This window comes from Eretmochelys imbricata, chromosome 24 (assembly GCF_965152235.1).
Source record: "Eretmochelys imbricata isolate rEreImb1 chromosome 24, rEreImb1.hap1, whole genome shotgun sequence".
In the NCBI taxonomy this organism is placed as follows: Eukaryota; Metazoa; Chordata; order Testudines; family Cheloniidae; genus Eretmochelys; species Eretmochelys imbricata.
The window spans coordinates 1,051,770-1,070,386 of NC_135595.1; the positions used below are offsets into that span (position 1 = coordinate 1,051,770).

General features: G+C 54.5%; 1 protein-coding gene and 1 long non-coding RNA gene across 3 annotated transcripts in view; one reads left to right on the forward strand and one right to left on the reverse strand.

The window, feature by feature from the left end:
* KCNN3 (potassium calcium-activated channel subfamily N member 3) overlaps positions 1–18,617 on the forward strand; it is an 81,746-nt gene that overhangs the window by 37,253 nt on the left and 25,876 nt on the right. Inside the window, exons 3-4 of one of the 2 annotated variants that reach the window (XM_077841381.1) lie at positions 2,066–2,484; positions 17,345–17,486. In XM_077841381.1, coding sequence (XP_077697507.1) covers positions 2,066–2,484; positions 17,345–17,486 — 561 coding nt within the window. Of the gene's footprint in view, positions 1–2,065; positions 2,485–14,574; positions 14,968–17,344; positions 17,487–18,617 lie in introns of those variants that run through there. The other variant, XM_077841382.1, reaches the window with a different exon arrangement.
* Positions 14,811–18,617, reverse strand: part of LOC144279759 (uncharacterized) — a 44,746-nt gene continuing 40,939 nt past the window's right edge. Inside the window, exon 4 of the long non-coding RNA XR_013348694.1 lies at positions 14,811–14,947. This is a non-coding gene — a long non-coding RNA (uncharacterized LOC144279759). The remainder of the gene's footprint in view (positions 14,948–18,617) is intronic.

The following is an 18,617-nucleotide window of genomic DNA, read 5'->3' on the forward strand; positions in this document are numbered from 1 at the left end:
CTGGCTGCCCCATTGTGTTGCTCTGATTTTGCCTTCCATCAGCCGTTGGGAGCAAGGGGGCCTTTAAGGGCCATTCAGTCATGTTAATTGACAGTGCAATGCTCAGCATGGAAGCTGGGGGCTGGGCCATTCTAAGGCAAAGCGTGAGCAACAAATGAATTGGGAGGGGAGGCAGCTGACAGCAAAGGGGGCTGGAGAAGGCCCCACCGCACTAAGGCAGTTCAGGCAGTTCCTTGGCTGACGCAGAGCACTGGGGTGGCCTGAGCTCTGCAGCCCCGGGTTGGCCCTGGGTCCCCTGCAGGCTCTGCTGTGCACTCTAGAGAGGCACCATGGGTTAGATAAGGCACGAGGCTGGGAGCCAGGAGACCTGGCTTCTGTTCCTAGCTCTGCCATTGTCCTGCTGGGTGGCCCTGTGCAAGTCACCTGCCCTCCCTGGGATTCTGTTTCCCCTCCTGCCCGTGCTCTGTTTAGACAACAAGCTCATCAACGCAGGGGGTGGCTCTTGCTACGCCCAGCGTCTGGCACAAGAGGCTGGGGGAGAAGGGCCCTGAGAGTGGTGAGGCAGGCCCTGCACTCTGGGTACAGCGCTCTGTCCCTGTGTTCACAAGCCAAAGGTGCAGGACGCAGACCACAATCTCCATTTCTTTCTGGTTCGGCCCCTGCTAATCCCCAGAGCTTTTATCTGGTGGTTCCTGCTGCAGCATCCACTAGGACTGCTGGGTTTGGGTGGTGCCTGTGGCTACTCAAGTCCCATCATGACACATGCACAGAGGGGCTGCCCCTCTTCAAATGGGGCCAGCTGAAAAGCTGCATGAGCCACTCCCTTGCACCAAAGCAGCTCAGCAGGTGGCCATCACCTGTGCCCAGTCCAAGGTCTGCCAGACAGTATCCACCTCAAGGCAGCCTGCAACGGTCTGGCCCTGGCATGCAGCTCACCTAACTGCCTTGGGGCTGCTGGCCCCCTCTCCATGCGGCTGTCTTGCACAGGCTCTCGCTGCGCCTGGCCTCCCTTGTTCTAAGGCAGTACGGCTGGCAGTGCTGGAGCTAGGGCTGCTCTGCACTCAGCTGGCTTGTGCTGTGGGGTTGAGCCCCTGTGCTAGTGTAGACAGGCCTTTCTACCACCCTGGTGTGGAGCCTCCCCGCTCTGTTTGTTTTAGTTTTTAAAGCAGCTGGAGAACCCTCCGCCCCTAGCAGTGTGCCTGCGTGAACCGGTGGTAGACAGAGAAATGCAGGGATGAGAGCTGGAGAGGGAAAGCTTTTCCCCAGAGTGTTCTGTCCTGGTATAAATAACCTCACCTAAGCCGGTTCCAGTTCGTGGGCTCCCCAGGAGAAACCGGACCTTGAACTTGCTCTGGAGTTTATAAACACTCTCCCATGCTGGAGTCCAGCAATTCAGCCGGTTCCCTGCTGACCCTCCTTCCAGCCTGCTTTATTGACTGCAGTGACCCTGCTGCTGAGCTCTGCTCGCAGGCTGCTCAGCCGGGTCCGGCACACGCATGGCTGCCCACCCAACTGCTGCTCCAATCAGGCAGGGCTGAGTGAGCACAAGTTACCTCCATGCACCACAGGTGCCCAAGGATGGCGATGAAAAGCTATGGGCCTGATCTTGCCCGTCTGTGCTGCTATGACTTACACGATTCCCGCGGCACTGCCTGCCTGAGTAAGCATTAGCAGGAGGTTGGTGTCAGTGGTAGGATTAGAACCTGAGTCCTGGGGCTTCCTGGGGGCAGCTGCTACAAGTCAAGCCAAGAAAGCCTCTGTGCCTAAATGGGGCAGCTCGGGCATGGGACACAGTGTCAGGACACCTGGGTCCTGTTTCGCCGCTGGGCAAACTGCCTCCCCTCTGTTTCCCCATCCCGCTTTTTGGACTGTGAATGCTTTGGGGCAGGGCCCAGAGCTCACATTGGGGTTCTGGACCCTGTACCGTAGCCAGTATGAATTCCCTCACGTTCTGCCTGCGGTCTCCATTCCCTGGGGCTGGGCCCTGCAGGGTAGCCCATGGGAAGGAAGGCAGCGTGTCGCTAACCGGGTGCTCTCTCTAATCACGTGCCTTCCATCCTGCTAGCTCTTCGTGATCGACAATGGCGCTGATGACTGGCGGATAGCAATGACTTATGAGCGCATCCTTTACATCAGCCTGGAGATGCTGGTTTGTGCCATACACCCCATCCCTGGGGAGTACAAATTTTTCTGGACAGCACGTCTGGCCTTCTCCTACACACCCTCGAGGGCAGAGGCTGATGTGGACATCATCCTCTCCATCCCCATGTTCCTCCGCCTGTACCTGATTGCCCGGGTCATGCTGCTGCACAGCAAGCTCTTCACTGACGCCTCGTCACGCAGCATCGGTGCACTCAACAAAATCAACTTCAACACCCGCTTCGTCATGAAGACTCTCATGACCATCTGCCCCGGCACAGTGCTGCTGGTCTTCAGCATCTCCCTGTGGATCATTGCCGCTTGGACAGTCCGTGTCTGCGAGAGGTAAGCTGGGGGTGGGCTGGGGGGGTGTTGGATTAACGAGGCTTCTCCTTGGAGCAGTGAGTGGCGTGCATGCCCTCAGCACAGGGCATGAAGGGGAGGAGATGGTACTCTTCCCTTCTTCCCACAGGTATTTACAGCCCTGGAGAGGGGCTCAGTGGCTTGGCAATTCTAAGGTTTCCCAGAGATGAAGGGCTGAATCAATGATGTGGGCTCCATACAGAGCTCTCCCTCCCTAAGGCAGGCACCCCTAGAGCCTCTGGGGTACATCTGCACTGCAAAAACAAAACCCAGGGGCAGCAAGTCGCAGGGCCTGTGTCAGCTGACTCGGGTTTTCACTACGGGGTAACGTTCCTGCTTGGGCTGGCGCCCAGCAGTGGGGGAGGGTCTCAGAGCCCAAGCGGGAAGGTCTCCACTGCTAAGTTCAGCCCCGTAGCATGAGCCTGAGTCAGCTGACCTGAGCTCTGGGACTCACTGCCGTGGGGTTCTCTTCGCCATGTAGATGTAGCGAGGGAGCAGGATGCAGGAGGCAAGGATTTTGTGTGTGAGCATGCTTTGCAGGTGCCATGTGAGCAAACCCAGGGGATTTGGGTGTGGTGCTGTGAAAGGACAGCTAGCTGGCTATCCAACACCCCTGCCTGCCCTGGGATCGTGGGGTCCAGGAATACTTACCAGCTGGCCCAGCCCAGGCCAGGCCAGTGAAAATAAATCAATGGCTTCCTGAAAATGGGAACCCAGGTTTCTGTGGGCAGCGCCTTCCCAAAGTACCCAGCAGAGGGCTGCCTGGCCAGGCTTCGCTGCTGCTGTCCAGGGAGGCTGTGTGTATGCAGCCCTCTCCGTTCTCACCAGCAGCCCCATTCTGCTGCGCCAGGCTCCCCTGCAGTCCTTGGCAGGACGACAGACCCCCACTCAACGGACCCTCCCAGTCAGGGTTTGACCAATGGGCAGAGCCTATCCTCCAAGTCACACAAGTGTCACAAGGGGAGACTGGTCTCCAGTGTCCTAAACTGTATCTGGAGGAGCAGTGCGGGCAGCTGGGGTCATTCAGCTCACCGGCGAAGGCCGGGCTGGCTCAGATGGCTGGGCCCAGCCCTATTCTGCTGGGCACAGTCTCCTGTGGAATAGTGCAGGGGGAGCTGCTGGACACACAGAAGGTGCAAAATAACTTGCCAAGGCCTGGGCTCTCGCTCTAGCTTCGCTGATAGCAACTGTCATGACAACACAGTTACACAGCAGCTCTGGGCGAGCGTCTCGCTGGGACTCGAGCTTGCTGTGGAGACGGCCCCGTACAAGGTGTGAATGTGGGGCAGCGAGTGCACTTCTAGCCTGGGGGGGATGCAGGGATACGTCTCCTTCCAGACTATTCATTTCACAACCCCGCCAGGCCACCCACAGGCACAGGGAGGTTACGGGATCACAAATGCTCTCCGCGTTGTTCTGGGGCCAGAACAGAGACGTGGCTTGACAGCAGGATCATGTTAGTCATGACACGGGAAGGGGTACTGACAGCTGCTGGCATCTTGCAGGGCATGACTGGCATTTCCCCAGCCTCCCCCAGCATGGCAAAGATCTGTCCATGGAGGTTCCTAATTAAATCCTTCCAAGTGGGAATTAGCACTTGGGGCTGAGCTCAGCGGCTTTCCCGGAGCCTCAGTCTGACGGTGACAGGTTTGGAGAGGCAGGCTGTCCTCGGGGTGAGTCAGACACCCACAGTGCCACAGCTTGCCAGGCAGCACTTAAGCACTGAGCACTTTGTGGGCACAGATGGGGGATCTAGCTGCTGATTTTCCCTTGACTCCATGCACATCAGCTGTCTCTGCTGGTGCCCTGCTCTCTATTTGCTGTCTCTTTGAACCCGTTTCGTTCTTGCTGCCAATTCGTACCCCTCTGCTCCCCCGTTAGCACCCTCTCTGTCCAAGCAGTGACAAGGGGTGAGTCAGGGGGCAGAGGCTCTACCCTCGATCCAGCTCCCTTCAAGACTTTCACAATCTCATGCCCCTACACGTAGGGCAACTGAGGCAGGGCTGCCGCCTGAGGGCCCTCAGCAACTAAGGGAGCCCTAGGAAACTGACTGCGCGGTGGACAGAAGGGGGAAGGGAATAGGCAGATGAGCACAGCTGGGTGCATGGGACATGTTTGTAAGACGGTGGAGATAAAAATTCCCTGCAGGCATCTCTTTAAGACCAGCTGCGTGGCATTGACCGGGGAGGGGCAAAACTCGCTGGCATTGGCCCCGTCTGCCGTTCAGCTGAGAGGTCATTTCCCAGCCTCCCTCCATGGCCGAGGAGTCTCTGGTCTCTCATTACCTGAAAACCTTTTCTGGAAGTGGCCACCCACCTCTGCTGTATTATTACCGTGGCGCTAGGAGCTGGACAAACACAGAACAAAAAGACAGTCCCTGCCACAAGGAGCTTCCAACCCGCGTATAAGCCAAGAGACACCAGAGGGAGACAGCCAGGCAGACGGGAGCACAAGTGAACAGTGAGACAGTGCTGGTCAGCATGCCAGGCCGTGGCCTCTGCACCCCAGTAGCCGAACCATTGTCCAGATCTTTGTACGCATCACAGCAAAGGAGAGTTTGGCAGAGGGATTGGAAGGTGGGTGCAGAAGTGGCTCTGGGGGTGTCGTGAGGGGCAGCGCAGGAGAAAGTACACGGTGGCTTGTTTGAGAATGTAACAAGTGGGCACTGGAGGCTGGTGTTATGGGCCAATCAGAGGCGAGCTTCAAAAGCTCAGCTGTGAATAAGAGAGGATAGGAAGCTGGGGAGAGGTGGGGAAGGGCCTGGAAAGCAAAGACCAGCAGCTTACTTGGGGTGTGAGAGCGAAGTGACATGGAGAGAGGGACAGGCTGGGGAAACTATCTCTGCATGGCTCTCAGCAGGCCAGACTGCATTTGTCCAGGCCAGAGAGGCAGCTGCCCAATAACCAAGATGATGGTGAGACCTACCCGTGTGGAGGGAGAGGCAATGGTTATGGGTTAGCTGCATTGCCAGGAGCCCGTCAGATTGGGACCCCGCAGCACCAGGTGCTGGGCCAAACAATCCCACCTCAGGGAGAGAACAGGGAGTGGAGAGAGAAGAGCATGGGGTGCAGGGAGCACAGCACTGGCCGTGGGGGTACTGCGAGATACTCTGGCACTATGGTAGGGCGCCCGTGGAAGTACCTGATGGATGGACAGACAGACAGGGAGGGGGAGGGGTAGGCCAGAGGCTCCAGTGCTGGCAATCCTCAGCCTGTTGAGTCGGGGCGTGTGTGGCCCTGTCTCTGTCTCTGCGCTGCTGGGGGCCAGGGGCTGTTTGATGCAGAGCAGCGATAAAAGCACAGGGAAGCCAGAGTAGCTAATTGATCAGAAGGACTCTCAGCGGCCTCGTTTGCATGTTTGCCCTGCACCTGCCATTTGCCTAACAATACCACTGGCTCTGGCTGGCGGGGCTGGAAGTGCTATTGGGAGCCTGGGGCCTGCTCCCTCCCCCCCACCCCCAGATGAGCTTTTCCAGCCCACGTGGGCTGGGGAAATCATGGAGCCGGGGAGCAGCATAGTCTGTCTGCGGGGAGGAACTGGGCTGCCAAAGAGGGGTGAGGAGATGCGCTCTGAGGATTCACAGGCCTCTGCGCTGACTCCCAGCTGCCTGCTCAAACCACCCCGGAGCAGCTTCTCTACCCTCTCCTCCCCCTCCCTTGGATCTTTGGGTCTCTCCCTCCCTTCTCTTTTCTCTAGACTTGTCTCTCTCTGCTTTGGGAAGCACCTGCTCACTGCCCAGCCTTCACCCTTGCAAGCTGGTCATTGCTCAGAGGAGCGGCACCGCCTGTTTGGGCAGCGGAGAGCCCCCTCCGTAGCATTCGCATCTCTCTCGGTGGCTCAGTTCTGGTCCCATACATGGAGGCTGTCTCTCAAAATCCTCTCCTAACTCCCAGAGACACAGCCGGGGGATGTAGCACCAGGACTAGCCCAGACCTGACGTAAGGAACCAGACTAAGCTCCCGGTGTGTAAGCACTCAAGGATATTCCCCACAGCTGGTCACCACCTGGCCAAGAGCCCTCCACTCCCTGCCCTGCTGTGCACCCCAGGGTAGGCAGACCGGTCCTCATGTATCCCTCCCTAGCTTGCACTGCAAGGTCTAATCAGTGCTTGCTGGTGAAGCCTTAGATGAAAGACCCCACTGCTGGGCAAAGTACTGTCCCAGCTGGCTGCTCACCGCAGGCCAGTCCGCCACCAGAACCTAGTCATTCGTGCACTGGGGTACGGCCGTTCCAAAGGGCTGGTGCAGACAATGGCAGGTCCTTCCTGTCAGCGGTGCCATATCTGCTGTTCACCTCTTTGCCGTGCAGGCAGTTGGGGTCTCCTTGGGGGGAACTGGGCAGGAACGTGAGTGCTGCTCTCTCCTGGAGCCCCACGGGAAGGGCGCTGGCAGCGCCACTTCGTTAGCTCAAAGCACCTGCCGAAGCTACTCAGTTCTCCAGCTTGCTGAGGGAGAGACAGGCAACACCTTCCAGCTGCACCTCTTCCGTGCCTCTTCCCTGGCTGGGCAGATTCCATCTTCCACACGTTGTGCTTGGTAGCTCGGAGGATATTACAGCCAAGAATGAAGCGAGCCATATCCAGCTCTGGCCTCCTCACTTCCAGCCAGTGTCAGTGTGGAGTCAGCAGATCAACACCTCGTGCTTTGCACTGCCATGCACAGACGATGCTGTCCTGCCCTACACAGACCCGCTTTGAGTTAGCCGCTGCTACTGCTATGCAAGGAAAGGATGGAGTTTCCTAGGGCAGATGGGCCTGCCCAGATTAACTTCACTGGCTGTACCCTGCGTCGCTGTCATCCCAGGGGGCGGGTGCACTGGGAAAGGGGAGACTCAGTCTGGATTCCTGGAACCTGTGACAAACCGAACCCCTCTTAGAGTTGTGCTCATGCATATCGCTGGTAGAGCAGGAGCAGCTATGCCCGGAAATGGCTGTAAAACACCAGGAAACCATGTTCTGCCTTTAATCTGGTCTGTACAGACAGCACGCCAGGGTTTTCTCTGCCAGTGGGGGCCAGATATGAGCACAAACCTGGAGGAGTCATGGAGGACCCAATCCTTGGCCCTGGTGAAATCCCCTGTGTGCTGCTAGGGCCTAGCCTAGGGCCTGAGAACGCAGCTTGACCTTCGATGTCTTGTTGGAGTTAGCACTGAACAAAATGCTATCACATCACATCCTTGAAGTCTGAACCGAGCCACTATCAACCGAAGAATGTGCTCCAAAGCCATGCCAAGTAATCCAGGCCGTCTGCTTTGCAGCACTGAATCAGCTCCCTGCAGGTTTGCTGCCACCGGAGATGCAAACCAAAAGCCCCAATAACCAGCTGCCTCATGCCAGGTTTCTGTTTTGGAGGGTCACCAGTCCCCAGGCTCAGCTGGGTTTGACAGGAGCAATCTGCTGGGGGAGTTTGAGCTTCAGACCGAAAGGAGTTATTGGCAAGTCAGAGGGGTGAAAATAGGGGGCTAATATTGATACTAGAGCTTTGTTTAGAGACCCCAATCAAGGAATGTCCCTCCACCCCTGTGCTGGGCACTGTCCTCTAGGTCATTAAAACTTCCTTGCAACCTGGACTTGTGCTTTTGCTCCCCAGGCAATGATAATTGTATTACGGTCGGGCCCATATTGTGCTAGGGTCTGTACGAACCATAGTGAGAGACAGACCCTAATTTAGAGTGTACAGCATGAACAGCCATGGTTCAGAGTCTGAGATCTTTAAGGCCAAAGGGGGTTGTTGTGATCTCCTGCAATTTCACCCTGTAATCATAGAATCATAGGACTGGAAGGGACCTTAAGAGGTCATCTAGTCTAGTCCCCTGCACTCATGGCAGGACTCCATGTTATCTAGACCATTCCTGACAGGTATTTGTCTAAGCTTCTCCTAATTCCTGCATCCAGGCCATATCTTCTGAGTGAGCTACAGCAGATCTTTTAGCAAGACAGTCAAACCTGACTGAAAGATTTCAAGTGACAGAGAATCCACCAGGTTCCTAAGAAAGGTGTTCCAATGGGTAATTTCCCTCCCTGTTAAAAACTCTCCCCTCAGTTCTAGTTTGAATTTGTCTAGCTTCAGCCACAGGATCACATTCTGCCTCGCTAGATTAAAGAGTAATAATTTACTAGCCTGTTTTTTCACCCCATGTAGGTACTTTCAGACTATGGTCAAATCAACACTTAATCTTCTTTTGGTTATACTAAACAGATTGAGCTCCCTAAGTCTCTCACTATAAGGCAGTTTTTTCCAGGCCTGGAATTATTCTTGTAGCTCTTTATAAACCCCTTCCGATTTTTCAACATGCTTTTGGCGGTGTGGACACCAGAACTGCCCCCAGGATTGCAGGAATGGTCTCACCGATGCCCTGGACACGGTCCTGTCCCAGTTCAGTATTTGTTTCCACGTTGCTATCACAGTGACTCACTCAGCCAGCAGTGCACTGCAAGCTCGGGTTCAGTTGGTTATCTGCCCTACGACTTTCCAGGACGCAGTCCTCCAGCTCGGCAGTGCACCAGCGTCCCGAGGTGTACGTTGTTCACATAAGCCTGGCTTACCAAGTGATCCAGGTCACTCTGTGGCACTGCCCCATCCTGATGGCTTGTGCGTGCTCCCTACGCGGAAAGGAAGGATTGTTCTCTCCATTTACAGACGGCGGCACAGAGGGATTACGTGATTTGCCCCAGATCTTGCAGGAACTGAACCCACAGCTCCTGACGCACAGGCTCATGCCTGAAGCAGCCCATCCTGCCATGGAGATGGTGAAATCAGCTGTACCTGGGCGTACCTGTGCCAGGGACTGCAGGGACCTTCGCTGGCCCTTTGAAGGACGGGCACTGACCCTCTTCTCTCCCTCTCAAGTGCCTTTCCCCCCCGCTGCCTGACCCCGCTGGCACTGCTATCTGTGCATGGGATCGCAGCGCCACTCAGGTTTGGCCTGGCCCCTCAGCTGCATGGCCTCTGTGCTTCCACTGTCCCAGCCTGAGTAGGGGAATCTTCAGGATCTCTCCTGGGCCCTCGGGCAGGAGCTTATGGGAGACGGAGCCACCGAGAGCAAGAGACCGTTCACCACTTTCCAGGTGCCTGGACTAGGTGCCCGGTCACTACAGAGCACGATGACGGCCTGGTCTAGGTTGCTGGGGCCCGTTAAAGGGAAACTTGGATTGCTTGAAGTCCTGTGGAAGAGTGCTGGTGCCACACCCACTGACTGGCCGAGCTTTTCTGTGCTGCGGTGATGGGTATGGTTATCTGACGGTGCTATGACAGTGTGGTTTATGGGTTCTGCATTTGGGGGATTTAAATGGGCTGGCAAGGTCCCTGGGCCCTCCTGACTATGAGTTTCTGTCCCTTGTGGGATTGGGCTGGAAAATGAAATGTAAATAAATAAGCATTAATACGAAAAAATAGCCACTGTACAAGTTAGCGAGCACCCTACTACACATCACAGCCATGGTAATGATCCATACCACGACAGCACCATCCTTGGCCAAGCAGCAACCACGAACGAATGCGCCCTTATGCCCCCACAGCTGGCCAAGGTCTGCGAGTCACAGGGATTGTCCCACTGAGACCGGAATGCAGCCCTCTCTGGGGTGGCCCGCAGAATCCATCAAGAAGCAGCAATGCTACGTGACAGTTTAAGACAAGAAATACAGAATAACTTCTTAGCCAACTGAAAAGGCAGGTGTCAAAATGCAGTTAATGGGGATGGAATTGGGCCAGGGGACAAACTGGCAGAGCAAGCAGCCCCCACCGACCTTCCTAACCCCCTGCACACATGGCTGGGCAGAGGGAGATAGAACACAGAATAGTGACTTGACCTTTTCTAGTGCTGCCCAGGCATAATGGCCAGGAGAGCCTGTGGCTTCCTTAGTACAGGGAGTGTCTGCCAGTGCACAGCTCCACACAGAGAGAGCATGAGTGTGGGGGGCTGGGGAACCGGATCCTCGTGTGCGTCTGTCACCACTGCCTCGTGCTGGGATGGCTGCAGTTTGCTATACAGCAGGAGGTTGTGCCGGCAGACTCGCTCCTTTTCTTTTAGGACTAAACACGGGAGTCCAAGCTCTGTGACTCATCCGTTCCTTGGCCTCTGCTGATTGGGGTGGTTTTGGAGCTGTGGGCACCTGTGACCTGGGGACCCCGACATTCATGGCACATGGGATGCTGTGTCCCTTGGTCACTTTCCCCCAGCTCTATTCATCCTCCCTTTCCCCTCTGCATTTCACAGCCCTTTGCTCTCTGTTCTCTGCCTGGCTGCTGCTTCCCTTTTGTTCCCTGCTCGCTTCCTCTGCTGAGTCCTAACCCCCAGCATTGTCAGGGGTGGGTTGTGGTTTTTCAAAAGGCTTTGCGTTGCTTAGCAACTCATCAGTATGCTTTATACACTGCGCCTGCTCAGTGAGGTTGCTGGCTCCCCTACTAAGAGGGCCACATGTTTTGCCCCCATCAGAACAGTTATCCCTGGTGTACAGAGCCTAGATGTTAGCACAGTGACCCCTCCCACTTTTTTACATTCCAGAAAGTTCACACCCATTAAAAGCTGCTTGGAGCCAGGTAGCCTGCAGCATAGCTCACCCAGATACAGCTTGTTCCTCCCCATTTCCTGGGTGGGGGGGTGGTTCTGGGGCTACAGGACTACCACGGGCCCCACACCTCAACCCATTCTGGCTTGTGGAAAAAGGCATCAGCACAGCTCCAGGGTCAGTTCCCAGTGACCAGCCACAGCTGGGTAGTTGCCACACGCTGCTCAACAGAGCGTGAAATGTGCCCTGTGAGCATGGCTGGGTGCTCTCCAGGTGGGCATTGCATTACCTTCATTCACCCACCTGCGACAGACCCAGCTGAGTTGTTTGGCTCCCTTGTCACCCTTGTCTGAGCTCAGCCTCCCCACGCCAACTCTGCTCTGTCACCACTGCCAGCCTCAACACCCCTGCGTTTGCCCACTTCTCCCTCCTGGTCACTCCCCTCCTCTCCTCTCCCATGAGACCTACACAAACCGGTGAACTGGCTGTCACTCGCTCGCTGTGGGCATTGCCTAGGAGGAGTAACATGCCTCCTTGCACTCAGATACTCCACTTCCAAACTGGGCTGAGAGGGCAGACGCGTGTGGGAGGCTGAGCTTCGAACACATGGAAGGAACACACGGTCCCAGAGGCTTGGTAGAGAATGGCCCTGCACTGGTGGAAAGCAATGTCAAGGGACGTTGAGAGAAAGCCAAGCAGCCTGGGCAAGTTTGCTCCCAGCAGCAGCATCATCGTTTGGCTTTGCTCGTTCAGGGGAAGGCGGGTGGTGGAAATGAATGCTCTGGTCAGAGCAACTGCATCAGCCTTTGGTGTGAGCATGGTCCTGCAGCCGGCTCTCGCAGCTTTCACATGGCAGGGTGCGTGCCAGCTGTCCGGCTGGACAAGCATCATCTGCTCAAAAGTGCTTTTTGGGAAAAAAGAAGAAAACTTTGGTACGTTGGCCTGTCCCTAACCCTTTTTCCTTCTGAACCTCACCAAATTGTTCTCATCAGCCAGGCTCCTCTGTTCATGTCCTGCTTGTGGCAGGCAGAGAACAGCTCCAAGCCCTTTATCAGAGGCACACAGCTGCCTGATGGAGGGGAAGTACTTTTTCAGGAGGAGGAAGATCCTGCTGGCTGGTTAGCAGAGAAAGACATAACCCGCCAAGTGAAAATCTGCCTGCGAGAGGGTGTGAGCACGTACAGCAGACGATGGTTTCGATGCATAGTGGAGAGCAAGGCTGGAGTAGCGTTCTTGGTATTGGCAATTGCCTCAAACAGAGCTGGGATTCATGAGTCCACCTCCATCCCTCGCTGCAGTAGCATCTTGCTATCCATGGCTACGTATGGAGTTGACCAGACGCACTGCTCTGTGCTGGAGTGTGATACGGAGCAGTCAAGCTGCACAGGTACTGGGGAGAACTGCAATTGTCTTCGCTGAGTGTGGCACTCTGCTCGCTTCCTCCAGCCCAGGACTCCTCGAGTATTCTGCTTACTGACTATTCCCTCTCGCTCAGGTTAAGGGGTTTCCAGGCTTACGGCTCTGCTGTTGGCCATGCTGAGTCTAGAGGGTAGGACTGTGTGCTGGCGGATTTCTTTCCCGGGGTACAAGATCCTAACACCATCTTCTGTTTATATAGCATCTTTTATCCAGAAAGGTGGCAGAGCATTTTACAGATCGACTGGCCTTAGCTGGAAGTGGCTCGGGGAAAGAGCACCGCCTACTGAACTGACAACACTCCTTCTTGCAGCCCCTGGGTTTACCTTGGAGTCTCCTATGCGACAGCTGCACACTTGGCTTTTGTGATACTGCAAGATGAGTGCACAGCTGGCACAGCTGCACACTGGTCCCATGTAACTGGTTGTGCAGAGAAAGGGAGGTGAATAGATGGCACTGGGATCTCCTCACAGGGTATGGTTCAACGGTGACTTCTGTCTGCCCTTCTGCAAATGCAGCCTGGGAAGGCTGGGTCTTTCTGCGGCCCCTGAGTCTGTGCAGCGTTCCTGGACTGCCTCGTCGTTGGCAGACACTGTTTTTTTTCTAAAAGCTGTGCGCTAGCTCGAAGAGGAATGAAGTGTGGGAAGTCCTATGGCCTGTGTTACATGGGAGGTCAGACTACATGATCAGTGGTCCCTTCTGGCTTTGGAATCTATGCATCTGAGACATACTATGGCAAGAGAGAAGCTTGTTTTGATTCGAGCCGGGGCCTCTGGGACCTGCCTTTCTGACTTCCTATAACCTCTAGCTAGACACTGGCTCCCTAGATGTTTGCTTAAGAGCAAGTATCCCGTCTCCTTCTGGTTCCCAGAGAGTGCTGCTGTGCACTGGGTGGGAGCCTGTCTGTTTTTTCTAGTCTAGCATCCCCAGGTGGGTCACAACTGGCACAGTTGTCTTCACGTTGTGGTGGGAGACTGTCTTTAACTTTGATAAAAAAGTTATGAAGCTGTTTTCAGCAACTCCCCTCAGCACAAGAGGCTTCCCACATCCTTTGGTTTCCCAGTCAGCCACACTGCAGCATGTGACTTCCCAGATAGCTGGCTGGCCCAGTGGGAGTCAGCATTCTCAGAAGTGCTTTTCAGAACAGCTCCTATGGGACTGGAGAGAGGGACACTGAGCTGCAGGCAAGCTCAGGAAATGAGGCTTTATCAAATGAAGCCACCAGCATCATCTGAGACCATTGCCTCATCTCTCCCAGCATTCGGTACATGGAGGTTTTCCCACCTCCTTCTCCCAGAGACCCTGCACCTTGGTGATGTTTCCTCAAGGGAAGAGGGCTGAACACAGCTCCCCTCTGCTACAGCCTGTCAGTACCACTCTGCATCAGCCAGAGCCACCCAGATGATGCAAGGCGCTCCCTCCTCCGAGGGTGGAGCATGCGGCCTTCACAATACTCTGGAGACTTGCACTCAGAGCCCTGCATTGGGCTGCCTCAGTAGCACTGGGCAAGCCAATGACTTGTGGTCTCTTTCACCCCAAAACAGCTTTGTTACTGCAACTCGGAGTCTGTAACCCAGAGGGGAAGTCTGGTCTTCTCCAAAGCAGGCATTTTTTGCCTCTGATCCTCTACTTTAGGAGTAGGGGACTGCACTGACTAGCACTGTTATATACACCAGAAGCCTCTCATCCATATAGAAAACAAACAGCCCTGTTCCTAATTCGCACTTCAGTAGCGTTTTCCAGCTCTGATCCCAGAGCACTGCGGAGAAACATTAATCTCAATGGGGGGCCAAATATCATTTTCCCCTTTTGTGGGAACTGAGGCCCAGTGTCTTCCCCAAGTGGCAGAGCCGGCAAAAGAAACCAGGAGTTGGGACCCCCAGTCTCCTGCTCTAATCACTAGATCACATTCTCCACCAAGAGCTGGGAACAGCAGCCAGGAATCCTGTCTCCCAGTCCCCTGCTCTAACTACTAGACCTCTCTCTATGCTAATACTAGGGTGGGGAATGTGATATTAAACAGATTCTTGTCAACATTTTTTTATGCTTGCATATTTCATTAGACTCTCCAGATAAGGAGACTTGGGGAAATAAAAATAATAATAAAATAGTCCAGAGAGTTCTGAGTTGAGAAACTTGGACAAATTGATTTGGAGGAAATTGCCAAAAACTCCATCTGTTTTCCCTTAATGATTTCACAAGGAAGCTGAGAGAAACCCGCCCCGGAGAAGCAAACAGGCTTTGGCAGATCCAGCCACAGCACCCCATCAAGCATCTGATCCCCTCTTCTCCAAAGGGGCCTGGAAATAAACATCTTGAGCACAGCAAGCAGATGGAGAAGTCAAAGGAAACTATGGAGTCACAGCTGGGTCTTGAAGACAACAGGAGCTGTGGTTCTCATCACGTCTGGAAACCAGGCTATTTGGAACTGCATCACAAAGCTGGGTGCATCTGAGAGGCTCCGTATACACCAGGTTGCTGCTGCTTGTTGGAAGTGGCTTCCAGTCTCGAGTACCATTGCACCTGTGCAGAAAGCAATCACGGTAACAGCACGTTGGGCTATGCCCTCTGCCACCCGCAGACCAATGCCAGTCTCCTCTTTAAAACACTCCACCCTGGAGTGCTTACATCTCCGCCACCTGCCCTCTGTTGGAGAGGTCTAGATTGTATTCCTCCACTAGGAGTTCGTCCGCACTGCTCAGACTGGCTGGAAGAGGGCAGCTGGTTTGAACACTCTTCTGGGGCAGAGCAGCGAGAGGCTGGGGGTGCCATCTGGCATGACAGTGCAAAGCCCCACAAGGTCAGCAGGCTAGGCCGCTCCTCACTAGTCGGAGCTTCTGTTTTTTTGAGCAGTTGGAACATAGGCCTGGAAGGGAGCATCTGGGTCATGGAGTCCAGCTCCCTGCTGTTGCAGGCAACCCCTTATAGAATGTTGTTTATAAACTTGTCAAGCTCCATCTTAAACCTAGCTAGGTTGTTTGAAAGGGTAAGGTGCCCTGGATCTGCAGCCAAGGAAAGAGACCAGCAGTAACCAGACCAGAGTCCTTTGCTGTGTACGCTGATGCATTACTGCTGCTGGATCACACCATCCAAGCCAGCCCAGCAGTTCCAGTTCATCTCCCCCAGGTTACAGGCTCAGTTACTGCCGAGGAGATGGTCTGGCCTGGCCTGGCCTGAACTGAGCCTGAGGATCTGGCAGAGGCCTGTGACAAGCTGGCCTGCAGAGATTGGGGGCCAGAGGAGCAGGCCTCACTGCTGTACAGGAACAGGAAGAGAAGCAGCTGAGGCTCTGGGGGGCCAGCCAGAGAATTTGTTGACCTTGTCAGGAACAGGAAACTGACCAGAATTCAGTGTTTTGTCCAAAGGACGGAACGTGGCAATGGAAACCTTACAAAGTTTCCCTGGAGTTACTAGCTGAGGCTAGGAGTGCCACTGAATTCTCACATGCTTCGAGTAAAGCGCAGTCACAAGTCTTTGCAGGATTGGGCATAAGTTTTCCTGCAGTGGAACCTGACCCCCTTACCTGGGGGGCAGCCAGGGAAAGAGCCAGGAGGATGTGGGAGCAGAGCAGGGGGCATTGGTTAATGTGACACTGGGTCTCTAGTCTCCCTAACCTCAATCAGTGGCCGGGTGTGCATGTGTGTAGGTGCAGGAACAGAAGTCAGAAAAAATACATTAATATTGGGTTGATACTAACGTCATTTGCTCGCTCTGGGTTGTTTTACAAGCCTCTCGCCTGGAGACCGAGCTGCTAACCAGAGAAGCTCAGAATGATGTATAAAGCCACAGGAAGGGGTTGAAATTGCCAACATGCTCTGTTAGTTTGTGCTTGTTGTTTGCAGGGGGCATGTGCGTGCTAAATCCATAATCCAGGGCCAGTTTCACATGAACACTAGAGGCGAGCTGCCATTGCTGTCAGACACCCATAATGCAGACAGTCTCCGTGCCAGCTTGAGCCCAAATAGGGAAAGTTATCAAAGGTGTAAACTGACACAAGTGCATTTCAGTTCTGTCAGGAGGGGAAGGAATTTGTTCTCATGAGGTCTGCATCACTCGCAGGGAGGTGGCGATGATGAGTTTGCAGGAGACAACATTGTGCTGTGAGTTCAAATGTAAATGAAAAGTTCATGAGGAACCTTGACAGGTTGAGCAACTAGTGGGAACAGAGCAGCAGTAGCAGCTCTCAGCCTGCCTCTCTCCTCTCCATTCAGTCACATCTGTTTCCCCATCAGACAGACATCCCTACCCAGCAGCCTGGCCCCAGTGCAGATGGAGCTGGAGGGTATTTCGCTAAAACGTGACTGCAACACTGACTGAAAGCAAAATCTTTCCGCTGAGTCTTTGCTCTGTGTGTTTCTGTGTGCGCGCCCATGGGGGGTTTCTTATGAGGAAATTGTGAAATTGCTGCAGCTGGGGCACATTCTGTTGCATTATTAATATTTATTCCCTATTTTGCAGTATGGTCTCATGCTGGGTGAGTCCAGAGGCTTTCAGGCCAAGGTTAATTAAGTCTGGAGAGGGGTGGGCGCCTATCTGATTCCATAATCTTGCTGCAAGTAATCTTTTAAGCCCAGCTGCTATGGCAGTGCATGGTTCTAAGATGTGGTCCTAAGGCCATACAGAAGCAGAGTTGCAGACATCCAGCATGGGAAGACTGCAACCTGAGGCCATTGAAAATGCCCTTTTGACCAGTCAGTTTTGCAGGGATGGGTTGTGCAGGAACAAGACAGTGCTTGCTTGGTGTCTTCTGCAGCTGCCTGCTGACACTGGGGACCAGTGGATAGACAAGGCCCTATTTCCATAAGCACCATTATCTGACCTGGCAGAGACCCCCCCGGGCGGGGGGGAGGGGGAGAGTTCTGTGAGATGACTGGTTTCCTGTTCTCTCCTGCTACACTGAGGTGTACATCTCCTTGGCAGGTACCACGATCAGCAGGATGTGACCAGCAACTTCCTGGGTGCCATGTGGCTCATCTCCATCACGTTCCTCTCCATTGGCTACGGTGACATGGTGCCTCACACATACTGTGGGAAAGGCGTCTGTCTCCTCACCGGCATCATGGTAAGGCTGTTTTCTCAGGGAAGCGGCCCGGGGGAGAAAATACACAATCTGGAGCAAAGCTTCAGGGAGCTGGGGCCAGCAGACTGCCCCTCACACCCACCCACTGGGTCCTTCCTGTACTGAGCCATGGAGATCCTGCCTCCATTTCCTTCCCGTTTTTAGAACACACTCCTTGAGGCTCTTTAGTCAAGGACTGGATAGGGCTCCATTAGGACTCCACAGATGCCCCTTCCAGGGTCTAACCCAGAGCTACAGCTTGGGAAGCAAGACAAGACAGGTTTTGTTTGGGGGATTTTACAGAGCCCCCTTCCTTCCCCACTGGCTGGGAGCTTCTCAGCTAGTTTGACCATGAGCAAGACTTCACAGCTTTTGCTCCTGCTGCGCTACTGCTGAAAGCTGGCAAGACTGTGAGCAATCAGGATGCTGGGAGCTGGGGAGGTCAAACCCTCATCAATAGTAAGTAAAACTCACAGCGTTAATCTGAACTGCTGCATGCACTGGGACAGTGGGGTGAACGGGAGGTTTCCTGGGCCGGCCAGCACTCAGTGATGGAACTCACTCCCGTCTCTGGATCACTGCGTTGAGCTTCCATGGATCTGACATGTCCTTTGTCTGAGGAATGAATGACACTTGGACAGGATCTAACAGGTGTTTTCCAGATCTTGACACACAACTTTGGAGTGTGTGTGTGTGTGTGTGTGTGTTGCGGGCTTTTCAGGTATCCTGTAAAGTACCATGGGCCCAGTTCTGTAGCCAGCGGATGCACGGAGCTATGCTGGGTGGGAAGGCTGCAGTGTGTATAGTGTCTCAGTAATACTGGGCTCCAGCAATGGTTGCCAACCCTCAGTGGGGCAGCGAGACCTGCCCACTAAGCAGGCAGGCTCTAAAACAGCAGATAATGCCAAGCAACACAGGATGAGCTGTGGATAAATAATGGGCACAGGTGAGTCTTTAGAACAAGTACGGGGTCAGGGGCACAGATCCAGCTGTCACTGAGGAAAGACTGCTGAACAGTACTGTGTGACACAAGTTTTCTGGATCTCAGCAGAGCAACTCCACAGAGACCCTGGTCTGTGCGACAGAAACATCCCTCACTCAGTGCCCAGCAATGGGGTTTGGCAGCTGTCCCAG